The sequence below is a fragment of the Lissotriton vulgaris genome, chromosome 7 (genome assembly GCF_964263255.1).
Source record: "Lissotriton vulgaris chromosome 7, aLisVul1.2, whole genome shotgun sequence".
Lineage (NCBI taxonomy): Eukaryota > Metazoa > Chordata > Amphibia > Caudata > Salamandridae > Lissotriton > Lissotriton vulgaris.
The window spans coordinates 475,403,930-475,422,281 of NC_141695.1; the positions used below are offsets into that span (position 1 = coordinate 475,403,930).

At 42.0% G+C, this 18,352-nt stretch overlaps 1 protein-coding gene across 5 annotated transcripts in view; it reads left to right on the forward strand.

The window, feature by feature from the left end:
- The window catches only part of LOC147701905 (uncharacterized), a 232,412-nt gene extending 214,750 nt beyond the window's left edge, over nucleotides 1-17,662 (forward strand). For all 5 annotated transcript variants that reach the window (XM_086930533.1, XM_086930535.1, XM_086930536.1 and 2 more), the window contains one exon: nucleotides 16,414-17,662. In XM_086930533.1, the coding sequence (XP_086786659.1) occupies nucleotides 16,414-16,760 (347 nt within the window). In that variant the 3' untranslated portion in view covers nucleotides 16,761-17,662. The remainder of the gene's footprint in view (nucleotides 1-16,413) is intronic.
- Nucleotides 17,663-18,352: the final 690 nt, after the last annotated feature.

An 18,352-nucleotide genomic window follows, 5' to 3' on the forward strand; every position in this document is an offset into this window, starting at 1 on the left:
TCCGAATTTGCTTTTTAACCATGAATTAGAAATGTGATTGTATTCTACAGTGCTCTGTGCAAACATAAAATTCCTTATCGAATTCAGTTACATCCCAGCACATGTAATAACCATTCTTCCTGTTTAAGGGCTGTAAGTAGGCTCAGCTGGGGTTGTTAGGATCCAACATGCTCATCACAGTGGTTGCAGTTGTTCTACAATACATATTTATGATTCCCAGCTCGAGTTAAATGGCCGGAACAGTGACATATCTGTGAATAGTTAACAATACTTTAGGAATGATACCTTCCACTAAATTTAAAAAGACCATCAACAGAATAGGACACACACATTCAATGCCAAAGATCAGTGATTGCCAGAGCCTTAACTTTATTTACTTTTAACATATGTATGAAGTACCTTTACCCCCATAGCTTTACGCATGATAATGATGCCATTTCCACGTGCAGTTGCTCTCTTAGATAGGCGCTGTACATGTAAAGTAGATTAAGGTTCTGTACAAACACAACTACTATAAAAAAACATAACAAGTTACTTGCTCGAACCTGTTTTGCTCAAGATACCAATTCAATGTCTTCACTTTGTTCTTTGTTAACTTAACTTTTAATAAATGTTTTTTAATACACAAGCACTGTGTCCAACCCTTTTTACATTCTGATTGACATCATATCTAAAGTTATAACATTGTCTGCATATAAGGAATTATAGGTAGAGCAGCCCCCGACTTTAGGAGGATGCATTCATATGTTCCTAAATATACCAGTAAGTCATTCATGTATTTTGGGAATAGCAGCAGAAATTCTGTTCATTTGTGGTATTATTCCATGCAAAGAGCCATTTGTTTGCCCTCAAGAGTACTCCACATCAACTGTCAGTATGGAGTTTTATATTTAAGTGCAACAGTCGTATTGGGACACCAAGAGTCAAGAAAGGGTTGGATGATCTACTCTATAAAATGCCATTGAGTAATCAATACAGATAGAACAGGTGTTCTGTAGCATTATCTAACATGGATATAGGCATATATTACCTTTAAATTCAGTTTGTCACATAGGCCACAAATTATTCCCAACAATGAAAGACTGGAGACAACCCAATAGTGTTAAGCAAGCAATCTGCCTAGTGCATCACATACAGCAATTAGTAGCTTTAGGAAAGTTACACAATCGGTTGTTAAAAAATAGTTTGCGAGAAGACTAGGGCACTAAACAAGCATGCAGTAAAAGGAGGGATTACCAGATGAGTTTATACATCTGGATTTTTTAGTGTAATGGAGAAGCAAACTGAGGCTTATGCTAGATATTTTCTTGACTTTATAATTAACACAGAAGTTACATCAAGTCACTGCTTCCAGGTACCATATTTTACGTATACCTCAGTACCAGCTGGGGAGTTATCATTTGTAGAACATAAACAGATAATGAGACCAAACCTGCTCAAGTATTGCTGTAGTGTTACCCATTACTTAGGTCCCCAGGCCAGAGAGATCAGCTACCATAATGTTGTAAAATATTTTCTAAGCAGTTAGTTGCAGTTCATGCCATGTTTATATCTTCTTAAGCTTTAGGCACAAGCCTGCTTTTTTTAACCCTTTCGATGCTCATGACGGAACGGTTCCGTCATGAGCATCGGTTGGGCTGTGCTCATGACAGAACCGTTCCGTCATGACCACACCCATTAACATTGGGCCCCAGCAACGGCGGTAAATCGTAGCAGCACGGATGAGGTTAAACTTTTGTATCACAGACTCTCTCTTTATATGGTAAATTAATTTATTTATTTAGCAGTGAAGATAGTACTCATTGTGTTGGATCACTTTCAGTTAGTTAAGACATGAGTCATCTTTCTTGGGGTTCTAATCATCCTCTGGATATTTTCATCCACCAGCCGGGTTTATAGGCCATAAATATATCATAGCCTCACCTATGTACATAAAAACCCATATTTTGTGTTGTAGATTGTACCCTCAGGATACGGGGATTACACATTTGAAGGTATAACTCAAAATGAGTCCACTGAAAGTCAATTATTTGAACCTGTTACTTCAAGAACAGCGAGTAAGACAGGATCACTTGATCTGTTAAAGACGAGCCTATGGGACCTTTTCTTGTTGAACAAGCAGGATTATCCCCTCAAATTGTCCATTTAATTTTAAAGAGCAAAGTTCATATAGCCCTTATAAAAGAATGACGCCCCATCTTGCCACATAACATTAAGGGCTAGACCTAAAAGGTGGAATCCACAAGGCCTCCAACTGATCATATCTAGATACAATGCCAGCCCTCTCAGAATTTTTAGCATTAAAGTCTCTAGTTATGAAGACATCAGCGCTTTTGAGTTCCTCAGCAATAATAGTGGACTTATCAGTGTAAGTACTTCATGCTTGTTTTGCTGATTGGTGGATCCTGTAGTTACGATAGAAATTTGCTTGGGGACAGTACACCACCGTCACTCCCTGCTAACCATGCTTTTAATGCTGATCAATGAGCCTCTTATGCGTCCTGGGATAATACCCATTCATCAGTATCACTGGACTGCCAGTAGCTAGACCTTGAGTTGTTTCGGCAGCAGGAGCTCCTATAACTAAAACCCTGACTAAGTTGTTACGATTGTGATGCATGCATCTTATAAACTGATCAAAATATATTGCTTTTCCTTTAACAACATCAGTTTTTCCTGATAACTTTTGAGGACTGCTAATTTTCATGTAGCAATATAAATATTAAAGTTAAAACATCTGTTGATAATTTCTATTCATAATTTGTTTATTCAATACTCCCAGTGGACATCCACTGTTATGATGGAGTATTTTGCACACTGAATCATGTCTTTCACAAAATGGGGCATGTCACAGCTTTGGAATTATAATTAGTGTTAGTATTTGCATAGTTGTTATTATTCATAGACATTTCTGATGTCTCTCTGGGTGTTTGTAGGGGAAACATTTACCTCCTATCATTAACATTTCCTCATTTTCCATTATTAGTTAGGGATGATTAACAAAGCAAACTTCCCTCTGAATACACATGGTTCAAGCAGAGGGACCAACTTTAAATCAGTAGAGCAAACCACCCTTAAACTTGCAATAATCTGTAAAAGGACCAGTAATTGTAACCTGTTTAATCAAGTTGTTACTCTGAGGAAAACAAAAAAGCTATAGGTGGATTGCTTAAACTAATCTCCACAACATTGCTCTAGGCGCAATCCAGTCCTTTGTTTTTTTACCACCATGCCACCTCAGAAAGGAATCAGCCATTATCAAATAATCCTTTGTCCTGCTCCAATAGGAACAGTTCAGCCTGAAGTGCCAGGCCATGTCCCCTCTAATCAGTAACACAAACAATCCCAAGATAGTTTCTGCCTGTTTCGGGTATCGTCGGTAGAGTGCTGCTCGAGTCCTGTGAGCACAAGAGCTATATTTAGCATACTGGTCTCACTCTGGGTGTTGCATTGGAGAAAACAAAAAAGTGATGGGTGGATTCCTTGAATTAATTTCAGTCACTGGTATTTACACTGGGTGGTAATCCAGTCCATCATTTTGTTGCCCGCCTTGCCAGCTCAGACAGAGGCCAGCCAAATGCAAATGAGCATTCATTGATTGCATTCGTGTCTGGAACAGACTTGGTCTGGCAGTTTGAGTAGGACTGTTCCTATTGTTGCAGGACCAAAACAGATTTGCATATGGCTGGTCGATGATTAGAGTACCACAGTGGGTGAAAAACAATGAAATAAAATGTGGCCCTTAGTGATCAGCAGTGGTTGAGATTAATCTAAGCATTCCTTCTATCACCTTGTTGTTTGTTGCAGTAGACACCCTAAGTGTGTCAGGTAAGTGTAAAGGTGAGTTCTGTGCTTCATGTGCCAAATAACACAAGCAGTACCACACTGAAGAGGTCTAAATAGGCTGAAACCGATATAGGGTTGCCTGTGTTCTCAGCTCAAGGGGACTTGACTGGATTGTTCCTATTCGAGCAGGGACAAGATTGGTTTACATACAGCAGGCCTCTACTTAGAGCGGCATAGTGAATAAAAAATAATGGACTGGAGTGATGCCCCACATGATCACCAGTGGCTGAGATTAATTCAGTTATTCTTTCCATGTCCATGATATTTGTGGCAACGACAATATATGGGTAGATTGTCATCCAATACCCAACATAAATGAATTATTGGCAGGTCTTAAAGTAGGGCATTTTTACTGTACTCTCAACAGCTCAAACGCATACCATCAGGTATTATTGCACCCAGATGCAAGACATTTAACCCTGGTCATAATGCTTGAAGGGCCATTCTGGTTTGTGTGCAGGCCATTTGGCCTGTGTCTACTTCGGCAGTATTACAACTGGTCATGAATCCATTTCTGGCTGAGGTAGAGAATGTAAGATTCTTTCAGGATGACATTTTAGTCTGGGGAGAAAGCAAGGAGATGCCGGACGTGTTTTTAAGAAAGGTGTGTGGGACATATTGGAGAAGGTGGGGCTCACAGTGGAGATGAACAAGTGTAAGGTTGCACATCAGAATGTTGAATATTTGGCCATACCATATCATACGAAGGGATAAAACCGAAAAACAAGTTAATGGAAGCTGTTGAGAAGACTCCGCTTCCAGTTGATAAAGATCAATTGAGATCTTTTTTTAGGCCTAGGGAGTATTACACCAAATTTGTTAGGAATTTTTCAGATAAAGCGCAACCTCTTCGAGTGTTAATGAAGAAGAGGCAGAAATATGTGTGGAGGAGTGACTGTCAGCTAGCATTTGATGAGATTAAGAAACAAATAGCAAATGCGGTAGACTTGAAACCATTTGAGGGGCATGATAATACCATATCCACAGATGCGAGTATGAAAGGACTGGGGGCTGTGCTATGCAAGTCTGTAACGGAAAAGAAAGAGTTGTGATGTTTGCCTCGGGAACACTGAAGGGGTCGGAAGCAAGTTATTCGACATTCAAAAAGGAAGGTCGCTCCTGTTCATGGGGAGTCAAACATTTTTTAAATTTTGTATGGGTAGGGAGTTTGAATTGCAACTGATTATAAGTCGGTAGTGGATATTTGCACTACAAAAGGTGCAGGCAAGGTTCTCCAAGGATTGCAAAATGGATTCATAGTTTGCAAAAGTATGCGTTTGAAGTAAAGTATGTTCCATGTCAATGCAAGGTGAATGCAGACTGCTTATATAGATAAACATTACAGAAAGATACTAGAGAAGAAGAGGAAGATTGGATGGCTGTGGACAATGTATGCACGAAAGTTAAGCTATTTCTGAGAACAAATGGAGGGAGATAGTAGTAAAGGACATAGAAATGCAAAGTCTTGTAAGAAATTTACTGAAACAATAGTCAATGATGGAAAAAGTGAATGCAATTTGACAAATAATAAAAATGCGTGTCATATTTGACATTTGAGGGTGGAGTTGTGGGGAGAGGAGACGAGTTAATGGTGTCAGTTCAGTTGAGGGAAAAATTGTTAGAGATTTTGCTTGAAGGTCATGAAGGAGTGTCTGGCATAAAAAAGAAGGTAAGAGAAGGCTTTTGGTAGCTGAGGGTAGACCGGGACATGGAAAGGTACGTAAGCAAATATGTGAGTTGCACAAAACGTATGTAGTGATAGAAACGCCGTAGTTCAGCACGGCAGAAAGTAGCTATGGACGTCTGTGGTTTGTTTGAGTTGGAGAGCAGTGGGAAAAGGTTAGTCATAGTTATGTTGGACTATTATTCCAAATGGCCTGAGGTCAGTGTGGTAAGCAAAGTTAAGCCCTGAACAATAATTGAATTTTGTGAGAAAATGTGGCGAAGGGAAAGTTATCTTGATGTAGTACCGACGGATAATGGTCCTCAATTCATATCAGAAGAATTTGGTGTATATCTGGAACAGTATGGGAGGGCAGTGATTGGAAAAACGGCCTTGTAGAAAGATTCAATAGAGCTCTTACTGAAAACATACAATTGTCTGAGTAAAGTGGATTAGCCTGGAAGGAGGAAGTTAAAAAATTGCTGTGGAGCTATTGCACTACTCCCCACTCCACTACATCGGAGGCACCTTGTAGTGCTCCTGGTGGGGCTTGTACTTAATTACTTCTGGACTCAACTACTTATCTTCAATAAACTAACCTGAAATACCTCAACGTGTCCGGCTTCACTACTACACACCTTTTGTGTTATTGAAGGGAAGAACGCTGTTTACGAAAGCAATACCAGGATGGTTGGGAAGAAGAACAGTAAATGGGAAGGAATTATTTAGAAGGGTACAGGAAATGTTAACTAAGTACATGAAAGATGGGAAGTATGGACGCAGTGAAAATTAGTACGTGTATGGAGATTTTGGGCCCGATGTAGGTAGGGCGTTACCGATCGGTAACGGCCGAAAATACAGATTTTTGGCCCTTACCGATCGGTAAACAGCCATCGAGATGTAGGGAACAAAAAACATAAAGAATCGGAGTGAAAACCGAATCGGAATGAGTACCGAATGGGAAAGAATCCGATACGTACATACCGAAAATCGGATATGTAACGAATCGGAAAAACACCGAATCGGATGCAAACACCGAATCGGTCCATGTACCGAATCGGTATTGACACCGATTCGGAAATTCACCGATTCGGTCCATGTACCGAATCGGTAGTGACACCGAATCGGAAATTCACCGATTCGGTCCATGTACCGAATCGTTAGTGACACCGAATCGGAAAATCACCGATTCGGTCCATGTACCGAATCGGTAGATAGACCGATTCGGACATGAGCCGAATCGGAAAACATGCCGAATCGTATGAATCGCCGATCGGGAAATTCCCCGATGCCGACAGATGGGGAGATGTAGGGAGGCACAGAAACACCGAAATCGGCTCAAAATCGGTAGAATTCACTCGGTATTTACCATGGATTGCAATCAGGTGGTAACCAACTCCAACCCATATAAACAGGCCCAAAATGCATTGCAACTTGCAGGATGGCAGCTTTCTATGTCATTGCGAGGCGGCTACGGCTACAGCAGGAAGGACAGAGGGAATGGCTAAGAAATGAACAGGTCTACAGACAGAGGATAACCCTGTTCATGCTCACAGAGGCAGAGATACTACAGAGATACAGGCTGGACTCTGACACCATACTTGAGCTCATCAGGGATCTCAAGCCATTCTTGGACCACCACACCCCAAGGGCACACGCCATCCCTGCGCACATCCAGGTGCTATGCAGCCTACACCTGCTAGCGTCTGGCAGCTATCAAAGTGGAGTAGCAGCAGCAGGAGGGGTGAGCCAGAGCAGCCTGTCAAGGTTCTTCCACACATTCCTTGACGCCATGATACACAGGATGGACCAATACATCTCTTTCCCTGCAACCCACGCAGAACTGCTACAAACCAAAGCTGACTTCTACCAGATGGCACAATTTCCCCAAATCATCGGTTGCATAGATGGCACGCACATTCCGATTTGCCCACCAGCGGACACCGAATACATATACCGCAATCGCAAGTCTACACACACCATCAACGTGCAGGTGATCTGCAATGCAAAGTGCACCATCACAGACCTGGTTGCAAAATTTCCAGGGAGTACCCATGACTCCTATATTTTCCAACAGAGCGGCATCTATGCACGGCTGATGGCTGGCGAATTTGGTGAAGGATACCTCCTAGGTGAGACACATCATCAGACCCCCATAACACATAGAAGCTAGGTGGAATACATGTATGCATGTGTGTAATGTAACCCCTTTCTCTTCCAGGCGACAGTGCATATGCCCTCCGCTCATTCATACTCACCCCCTACCTCAACCCCTCCACACCCAGCCAAAGGAGGTATAACCGGGCCCACATACGCACAAGGAATGTTGTCGAACGGACCTTTGGCATCTGGAAAAGTAGATTCAGATGCCTGCACAAGAGTGGAGGTGCAAGGCAGTATACCCCCATCACCTGCTGCAAGATCATAGCTGTATGTGCAATGTTACACAACCTTGCGGTGAAGAAGGGCACTGAGGTGGAGTTGTCTGACTACGAGGACCATGACGACGACGAAGCTGTGCCACTGACACAGCCAGCTGGGGTGTGTACGCCAAGTGATGGCAGATACAGACGTGAGGAGATTACTGAGAACTATTTCTGAGTGAGTAGAGATGCAAAGACAGCTAAATGTTGGTTGGGAAAAAACAAATTTTAATACTGTTGCAACACAGTTACAGCACTGATGTGCAACAAAAAATGGTGTATAGGAAAAAAACAAAAGTCCAAGGTTCAGGTTGCCTCACCCGCCCTTGCAAGGCTATTTCTTTGCCCGCTTGCCAGACCCACTGGGGTGTCCCTCAGCCCCCTCTGAATGCCCAGCAGCATCAGCGGAGCGCCTGGTGCTCCTACGTGGCTCAGACGCAGCGCTGGCCGGGCTGCTGCGGCTGCTGCTGTCCCCAGCATCACCCAGGTCCAGGGCAGGATTGGAGGCCGTGTTCGAAATAATCATGGCCTCCATAGCAGTGGTGATCCGGGCCATCCCCCTTGTGAGCTCTGCCGTATGCTGACTCAGGCTAGATTCCATGTTCGCGCTGCGATGGCACAGTGTGCCGTCGCCGCAGCAAGGCGGCTCATGGCGCGGTTCAGCACCCGGGCATCCCGCCTGCGCACCAGCTCATGCTCCTCCTGTCTGCTAGATGATTGGGTTATGGCAGTGGTTAGCCTGCCTAACCCTGCTGCCACCTCCTTGTTCGATTCCACGAAGGCCTGAAATCCCTTGACCATTTCTCCCATCTGCAGGTTGTGCTGCAGGAGCTGGCGTTAGCAGGCCATCGTGGATCTTGCCTGTTGCCTCTGAATCTTCACCATCTGTCCCTCGAGGCCCAGGAATACACTGCCCTCCCGTGCTGGTGCAGCAGTGGTGGTGATGGTACGGCGCCGGGCACTGCTGCTTCCGGCCTGCTGAGTGGGCTGGGGTGCCACTGGTGGGGGTGTGGTGCTGGCCGGTCCCTGAGCCCCTGCTCCCAGGACAGGTTGTACAGGTGGCAAGGCCATGGTTGTGGCAGGAGCTGGTGTAGGCGGAATGGTGTCCCTTGTAGGGGAGTTCTCTGGGGAGAACTGCAAGGGGGGTGTGCTGGCCATTTGTGGGGAGTGCAGTGCATCGAAGTCTATCACCAGGTCTCCCTCCATACCTAGCTCTAGGGTGTTTCCGTCCTCCTCCTCCTCCTGGGCAGCCTGGCTGGTGCTCGGCCCTGCGAGTGCAGTGTCAGCCGGTGCTGCTCCCTCTGATGTCAATGTTGTTCCGCCTGATGGTGCCCCTAGGTACAAAGAAGCATTTGTAAACTGAGTGCCGATGTATTACAGTCAGTACAATTAAAGCATTCCACATGTCCTTGCATCTCCTTACACTGTGTCACACTGTTTCCTGTCTTGTGATTCTGCACTGCCATATTTAGCTAACTTCTGCTGACTACATGTACCATGATGCTTGTCTCTTGTATGTTGGTGACAGTACTGTGCTGGGGTTTGCCTATGCATTGTGTCTAATGGGGAGGTGTCTGGTAGGGTGTGTCATGATGCGCATGCTTCTTACCTGTAGCTGTAGCTCTCGCAGAGCTGTCCAGGGTCCCAATTCCACTGACACTCTCCCTCTCAATGGTGCTGGAGACCAGTTCCTCCAGCTCGGTGAGGGGTGGCGCCGGGTTCCTGCCTCCTCCAGTGCCTCCAGCCTGCCTCTGTATCTCAGCCATCTTCCTTTTTGTGAGGCTGCGGATGTCGTAGAATCTCTTCTTGAGTTCTTCTACGGACCTGGGGGTGACACCCGCAGCATTCACCTTTTGGGCGATTTCGGCCCAGATCCTCCTCTTGGTGCTGTCTGGCACATTGAGGGACAGCTTTCCAAACAGCTGGCGGTGCACCCTCACCACCTCCTCGACCAGCACCTGAAGCTCGGTGGTGGTGAACTTCGGCTTCCTCTTCTGGGAGGACTTCTGGCTTTCGCACTGCTCTGCCATGTTCTTCAGTACAGTTGACAACCTCCTACTCCCACTGCTGCTAACTGTGAGTGTTGAGCTCAGGCTGGCTCTCCAGAAACTTCTTAATTAGCTGCACCTGCCAGGGTTGCCACTCCCTGTTTGGGTGGGGGAGGGGGAGCCACCTCATTGGCTGAATCGGCTTTTACCGAATCGGATATTACCGAATCGGTAAAATCTGATTCGGTATTATCCGATTCGGTAAAAGCCGATTCGGTTTCTTCAATGCATTCCTATGGGCTTTTTCGCCATGGGTGTGTTTTCATGGCTACGAATCTATGATTGCCGAATCGGATTTTACCGAATCGGCTTTTACCGAATCGGTGTTCGCCGAATCAGGACTATCCGATTCGGTGTTAGCCGATTCGGTAATTTCCGATTCGTTGTTAGCCAATTCGGTACTTCCCGATTCGGTCCGTGCCGAATCGGAACGTACCGATTCTCATTACCGATGCCGACCGAATCGGTATTCATTCGCTTTTTTTTCCCTACATCTCGTTTTCCGATTTCAGAATACCGATTCGGCCCGCCTCAGTATTTTGAATTCGGAAAATCGCGTTTACCTACATCGGGCCCTTTGTGTGCACACATTTCTTGGGTGGCAGTAGAAAGGGATTATCTAGGTGGTCACCTCCAAAATGGATTGTGAAAGTGAGGCAGTACAGTGTGGAGTTGGAGGATAGCAAATGTGGAATATAAGAGGCATAGTAAGGTGTGGTAAGGCAAATGTGGAACTATGGATGAGTATTGACGTCGAGAGTGATGAGGGAAAAGAGAACACATTGAAAAAAGGGTAAAGGAGGAAAAGGGAAAGTCTGAATTGAGGAGGAGCGAACGGACAAGAAAGGTACCTGAGCATTTAAAAGAAAAGTTTGATTGAGGAGTGATAGGACAAGAAAGATCCTTGAGCATTTAAAAGAATATGTGTTGAGTGAGAATTGCATGCAGTATCAAATAAATGGAGGTGCATATAGTTATATGTGAAATCTATAAAGTGAATGTAGTATCAAATAAATAGAAGTGTATATACTTACATATGTAATTTATAAAGTGAATGTAGTATAATAAAAAAATTCATTGTATATAGTTATAAACGTAATTTATACATTATGAATAGTGTGTGTTTATGCAAAGGCAGTATTATTATGTTCATGTATTAGGTGGGTTTTATTTGCTATACATGTAATGAGGGTCTTGGAAAGGGAAATAAGTTGTATTATGGTAGAACACACATATGTAATAGTAGTCTTAGCAACGAGCTGCTAATTAATTAAATAAAACATAGAATAATGCAGAACTGCTGTGCCTTGAATGAATATAGCACTGGCAGGTGTTGACTGTGACTTGCTAGGGTTGGTCACATTTCTGTACTTGAGAATTACACCATAGAACCTGAATTTTGGTGGAAGCGTGCTTCTTCAGGGGGCATCATTCTGCGTTACGCCACAGCTAAGGGAGCAGCCACTAAGTGTGAGTGCCCAGATAAAGGAACACAATATCTTGGTCTCTGTCACACCACTTCAAGAAGAAATGAGCGCAGAAAGGTGGTCAACGGCCCCTTGTTTCCCCAACTCCTAGGCTATTGAAGTGCAGTATACACAGATATTCCTAAGCACGTCTCAGGAGAAAGAAAGTAGCATCTGTTCCAAAGAAGTTGTTTTTAGTAATGAGTCAGCACACTGACTACAAGTTTTCAGGCCTTTATTTGTAAAACCTATGACTCTTAATGTGGTGCTCCCTTCGCCAGTCACCAGGCAACCGCCGGCAAACAGAATGCCACACTGATACAAAAGAAATAGAGTATAGAACCCTAGGGATGTTCGCAGGGCCGATTTCCCTAGAAACCTATGTAATTACATTACAACACATCCCCTTATATTATTATTACAAATAAGAACACTGTAACACATGTACCTAAATAGGCAGTGCTGAATGAAAAGAAAAGGATTGTTGTTGGTAAAACAAATAAATACAAGATATAATTAAACATCTCATGACTTAAACAATACACTGTATTGCCAAACGGCAAGTGCTTACCCTGTAAAAGAAGGGAAACACAATTGAAAGAGAAGCTAAAGATTAGCATATGGAAAAAATATGCAAACTTACACATCAAAAAATCCTTTGAGCAATGCAGTAACATTCATCAAACAAAGTCTTGCAGGCAAAAAGGTGGTCTCCTTGGCCTGGGAATCCTACTGATCCCACTCCAGCTCCTACTGCCAGCACCAGAATCAGCACTTGGCCTGGCGCCATCACCACTCCCAGCGCGATTACCACCTTTCATACCAGTACAATTCAAGTTCACCACTTCTTCATGAGCATAAATCCACTACATCCTTAACTTTCATCGCAACACCTAACAGTCCCTTGTGTACTATACTTGGCTACTCTCCTTCCAATGTTCACCATTAGTTAAGACAACATGCCATCTGTAAACAGTCTTCACCTCGAAATTCCAGTGAAATTTACTAAATCCTTTTTTTTCTTGCCTGTACTTAATTTTCACCCAATCACCAGACGCGATTCTTGTACTGCTAATGACATACGATTTGAAACTGCTAGACCCTGCACCCCATCCTTCTGTCAAATCTCGTATCCATGAAGGGCAGAGTTTGGGAATAGGTTTCCTTTCTCTCATCATACAATAAGGAACTTCACCTGTTGCAGAGTTTTCTGTTGTGCAATAAGCCTAAACAAGATCTGAAATCATATCCTGCACATCCAATTTGTTAGCTTCTGCCATTTGTAAAGCTCCTTTAATCATGCGGTTCGCTCTCTCCACAATTCCAAGGATTGTAAAGTCTGCAAATGCCTCACACCACATGATAGGGAATAGTCTTTCATCTCTCCTGATGTTAAGTACCATTGTCAGTGAAGAGTACCACAGGAAAACATTCCTCTTTGAAAACCTTGCGTAGTACCCCAATAGTTTACCATGTGGTAATTTCAGACAGAAATGTCTCTACCAAACACCTAGACTGGACATCCACCATAACCATTGCAAATATTCTGACACGTCCAAGCCTTGACATAGGGCCAATGAAGTCCATGCACACATTGTGCCATGAACTCCCAGGATTGTGGATTCTGCCTAAATCAGATTGTGCACCAACCCTAAACATCTTCTCAATTTCTTTGCATTAAGAGCACCGTTCTACCCATTCAACAATGTCACTGTCCACTGCTGTCCACCAAAACTCCTTTCTCAACCTTTTCTTTGTGACTTTGTGACTTTTCTTTATGACTGTCTGTCCAAGATGCCCCTAATGAGCTATGTCTATGCCTATGTCTATGTCCATACCTCTTGTGTACTTCACTGGGAGGAACAATACTGTTTTCACTCATCACCGTCATCCCCACAAACTCGGAAAGCTCATCTAGGACTTTACCATAAGGCTGTTGGACCAATGGCAGAGTACTCTCTCTACTTCCACATTTCCGTATCATCTCTATCACGATTCCCAGGACACCATAATTTTTCATAACATCAGCCATTTCAACTTCACTCAGTACTTCATTACACCAAAGAATAACATTTTCCACACTTGCTATAGCTCCTTCCAGTTCACTGCGAACCACAAACTTCTGGTCCACCCTTTTCTAGTCAAGTGACAACCGCGAGAGGCAATCCGCTTGAACATTTTACAACCAGGTATATGTTCTATACAATTATTTTTTTTAACCATACTAATATAGACAAATTCAATGAAGTAAATGAGAGAATCAGTTTTACATCTACCATTCACAGGCACGAAATTGCCTTTTTGGATGTACTGATATTAAATCAAGAAGGAAGATTAACAACTAAAGTACACACAAATTCTACAGACAGAAATAATCTCTTACATTTGACCAGTTTTCATCAGCCCTCATTGAAAAAGCATTCACCGTTTTTACATTTACTCCGTATAAGAAGAAAAGCATCAACTGAGAAAGCTTATACAGAAAACAAGATTACAACCATTGAAAAATTTAAGCAAAGACGATACCCCAACATCATTTTACAAGAAGCTATGATGAAAGTTCAAAACAAGGAACAAATAGAGTTACTCACACATAAACAAAAGAATGATGAACAACGATCCGTATTTGTGTCAAAATTTTCAACTCGGAGCCACAGACTCAAAAAGGCGATAATCAGACATTGGTCTTTACTTACGCTAGAAGATTACTTCAAGGGAATTTTCTCTCAACAGCCCAGATTTGCGTATCAGCGCACTCGTAACTACAAGGAACTACTTAAATACAAAGAAATACAGAGAGTAATCAGTGGGAAACTCTTCCGTGCCACAATTGTAGAAACTGCAATGCAATAATCAAGGGGAATTAAATATTACACCTCTCTAAAGGCATCCCTATCAAACTGGAAGGATCAGGTACATGTGACAGCAGTAAAAGGTCCATGCGAACTGGCTTACGTGGGCAAGACACAACGAAAACTCAAAACGTGAATAATTGAACATAAAAGCAACATTCGCATGAAGAACACTAAATCCACAGTTGCAACGCATTTCAATTCCTATAACCACAATCCCAGTCAACTTCGTTTTTGCATCTTAAAATGTGTACCAGTTCTTCAAGGGAGAGACAATTCGCAATATTTGTTAAGAAGGGAGGTATTCTGGATAAATCATCTTAGTACCCTGCAACCTAAAGGTCTCAATGAACATCTAGATTTCAGTTACTTTTCATATCACATTTCACTATATTAGAACTCGTGGACTCACCTTTGAAACTGATGGACATGTTTTTTGAGGTTATTTTACCTTTTTATTTTTTGAAGGACTGCAGATACTGAATTCAACCATTCACGTGCTAAGCACCTGCAGGCGTATCACATTCTTCATACAGTTATATTATTTTAGACAATGAATGTGTTATATGGAAACGTCGATAATGTTGTACACAATGTATTCATCTTTATTTTATACTTTTTTTTTCACTGAAGCTCACTCCGTTTCACTTCTTCCGGTTATTCATAAGTATGCACCTAAGTCCTTTCACTATGTCGTTCACGTTTGTCATCTGAGCACATGACTAACACTTCCGGGTTCGCCCCCGACATTAACCAGCGTCTAGTAGCGGCACGGTTTCTTTATCCACTTTTACATACACGTGGGACCGCATTCCGCGTTACATCGGTGAGTGCAACAATGTTCGCTAACACTACCCATAAGGTGGAATAGAATAGTGAGTAACGATTGTCTACCGTTTAGAGGTTCCCACCATATTTATATTATATGATGCTGAGATCCCGAAATCATCTACCGTGAGTTTACCATTATTTCACCAAATGAGCCTGATAATTTTGAAACATTTGATGATTTCTGAAAGATATTAATTTATTTTTCAGGTTTCTGTACGAACACTCACGTTACTGTTACAGACAGCATAAGTCTAAGCCTTTTTTGATATTTCGTGAGTGGCACTATAATGCATTTTTCACTTGTCAGTTACCGTTAATTGCACAGTCACAGAGCTTTTTCTTAGACGCATGCATTATATTTCTGATAAAGCATTCGCGGCGCATTGAAACGATCCCTTCCCGTCGACAGCACGTTGGGATTCGTAAAACTTGTATCTGGCACATTCCTTATCACCAAGACGCCTCACTATGCTAACCAATTTCTAAACTTCACGGCACATTCGCCACTTTCTTAACACTTACAGCTTTCACACACCCAGCACGTCTCATCCCATTGACCCTATCCTCATGTTGAATGTGTAACACTCATTCGAATAGACATGTTTTAAGCATGTGTACCTTCACCATCTGATGATGATTTTCAACTATGTCATGCTATTTCATTCAGCCACTGATTTAACAACTGTGTTCTGGCACGCAATTGACTACTTGTGTTGAAAAATCACAGCGATTTTTCCTGTACCTGATTGAATGTCATAATTTATATTTTCAGAAAAATCCCCTGATGAAGCGTTAAGCCCGAAATGCATTACGCAGAAATTACAACAGAATTACAAACATGATGCATTCTATGAAAACAATAGTATCAAGATGAAATGAATTAAAAAGAACTCATGAAAAACTTATCAATAAATTTCAAGAAAAAGTTTTTTAAATTTTACTTTTGGAGTGCAACTTGGAGACCCTCCCCTCACGAGGTATAGCGCTTGCTTCATTGATTAATTTACCCTCATACTCAGGAGGGTTAACCAACTAGCACCCACAAACCTTTGAATTATCCAGTATAAACAGGAGTGCGATCGTCCTCCTTCCGAATGGCTTTCACCACAAATAATGATGAAACATATTTTTAGCAGCATGCAATGCTTTGCTTTCAGTTTACCCTGTGTTGGGAATTGGAATATTTTAACTGTTATATGTATGTCCTTGTCATTTTGCATCTTAAATGTCCCAAATTTATCTTCCTAGAAATTAATAATTTGTGTCTTTCTTTGCTTCCCACAGAACAAACCGAAATGATCCGCCTCCTGAGCGCCATCCAGATGCAACAGCAGGAGATTATCAACCGCTTGGATTATCTGAACCACAATCTAGTGCAAGCCTCCTTGTTAAGTGACCGACAGACAACCGCTGCTTCTTCTCAGGGGGCGGAGAGCAAGTCTCCCCTCTTTTACATTCCTTCTTCATTGCCCACTGGCCACTTATCCCAGATGGCGAAGCCCACCACATACATTCCTGCTCCCCAGTCTCGTGCGTCTCCTTCTATGTTAATGTCAAGGTCCAGACCAATCCCCACAACTAGCTACTCATTTACTGTCAGACCTACTGAACGTTCCAGGCACAGCATCTGAACTCTGTTTTCCCCAGTGCTGATAAATTATGACTTTTGATGTACATAGTTATTATTTTCTTATGTTTATATTCTGAGTACATTTTTATGTATTTTTTAGGGGTGTTGATTTCGACTCCCAAATCTTCTCCCTAATTTTGTACTCATCTCGTACATTTTAGAGCTACTGAGACATACCGATCACAACACGATCATGAGGTTTTTCTAAAGAGATTTACCAGTCTATTTGTTCATGAGGAAGCAAATATGGGTTTCCTAAACAAAGAGTAAAAGTTCTTGCTACTTAAAGATTCTGTGATGGATGGGATAAGCAATTTTCCGACACTGAGATGCCACCAACATTGCATAAAACATGCTGGACTTGTCCCTGAAGAAACCAATAATGGTTGGGTTAAGTTTAGATTTGTTTACAGCAATCACATTTGTCTTATGTGCTTTCACTTGATTTGAAGTTACGGGATATTTTCAAGGGGAGCTGCATCAACAGTTATTAACACTTCTATAAGAAGACTATAAAAACATATACATGTTTTATTTATTTTAAAAAGTTGTGAAATGCACATTTTGTAAAATGCAACCAATATATTAGAACATGTAGCATTAGCCCTGGGCTGAATTGTTAGTCAACTTCTCATTGTTACATACACGTCAAGTTGTTAATTTTTTAGGATAAAAGAATGTATTTTTGCTGACGACATATTTCCCATTAATTCACTTATAACCTCGACCTGTTGTATACATGTACTATTGTTTGTAGTGCTTCTGCCAATTAACCCCAAGTCATATAATTGTTGTTATTTATCACATTGTCTTACTCCCTTGTTTTCTGTCTTTGCAAATTCTACTTTTATTGAATAATGTGTTAGTAAGCACTCAATAATACATTTTATTAATACACACAAATGTGTTTACATCTGCAGTAGTTTCCTCACCAAATTCGGAACGTAAACAATAGAAAGGCAGCATGCAAAATAATGCACAATAAGCTTAGTGATGTTTATTAGACTGTTCTAAAATGTTAACACCTGAACAATTGTTTGGATTACATTTGCAAGAACGTTTTGTAAATTAGCAACAACCACTCAAGTGTCTTCAGCTCCATCTGTGTTTCTTAGACTGCCACAGCAGATATGGTCTGGCAGTGTTTCCATGCCTAGGTAGGCCCAAAGAGTACAGCCCAGAGATTGCATTTATTTGAGTAGATTTGTGACTATGTTCAAGGAAACATCTACTTCTCCTCCAGGGGAATCTTCATTACAGTCAGAAGCAATGAAGTGTACCTCCCTACTCGTGAAATCAAATAGCACTTTCCCCTAAATATAGTTATTGTTCCCTAAATATGCTTTTTTTGTTTAAATACAAATACATTTTTCAATGTAGACAGCTATGTTGGCTAATATTTGCCTCATTTCTGTTAAAAAAGAAAATCACACTAAAATGCAGACAAAGTGTCACTATCATTAACATAGTGACAAACAAAAAGGGTCACAAACCTTTTTAAAGGAAGGGAGCAAGGAGATGGAGACAATGTAGTCTGAAAAGGCTGGAAAAATTAACGCTTCTCCTTTAAAGAATAGCATGTCACCACATACT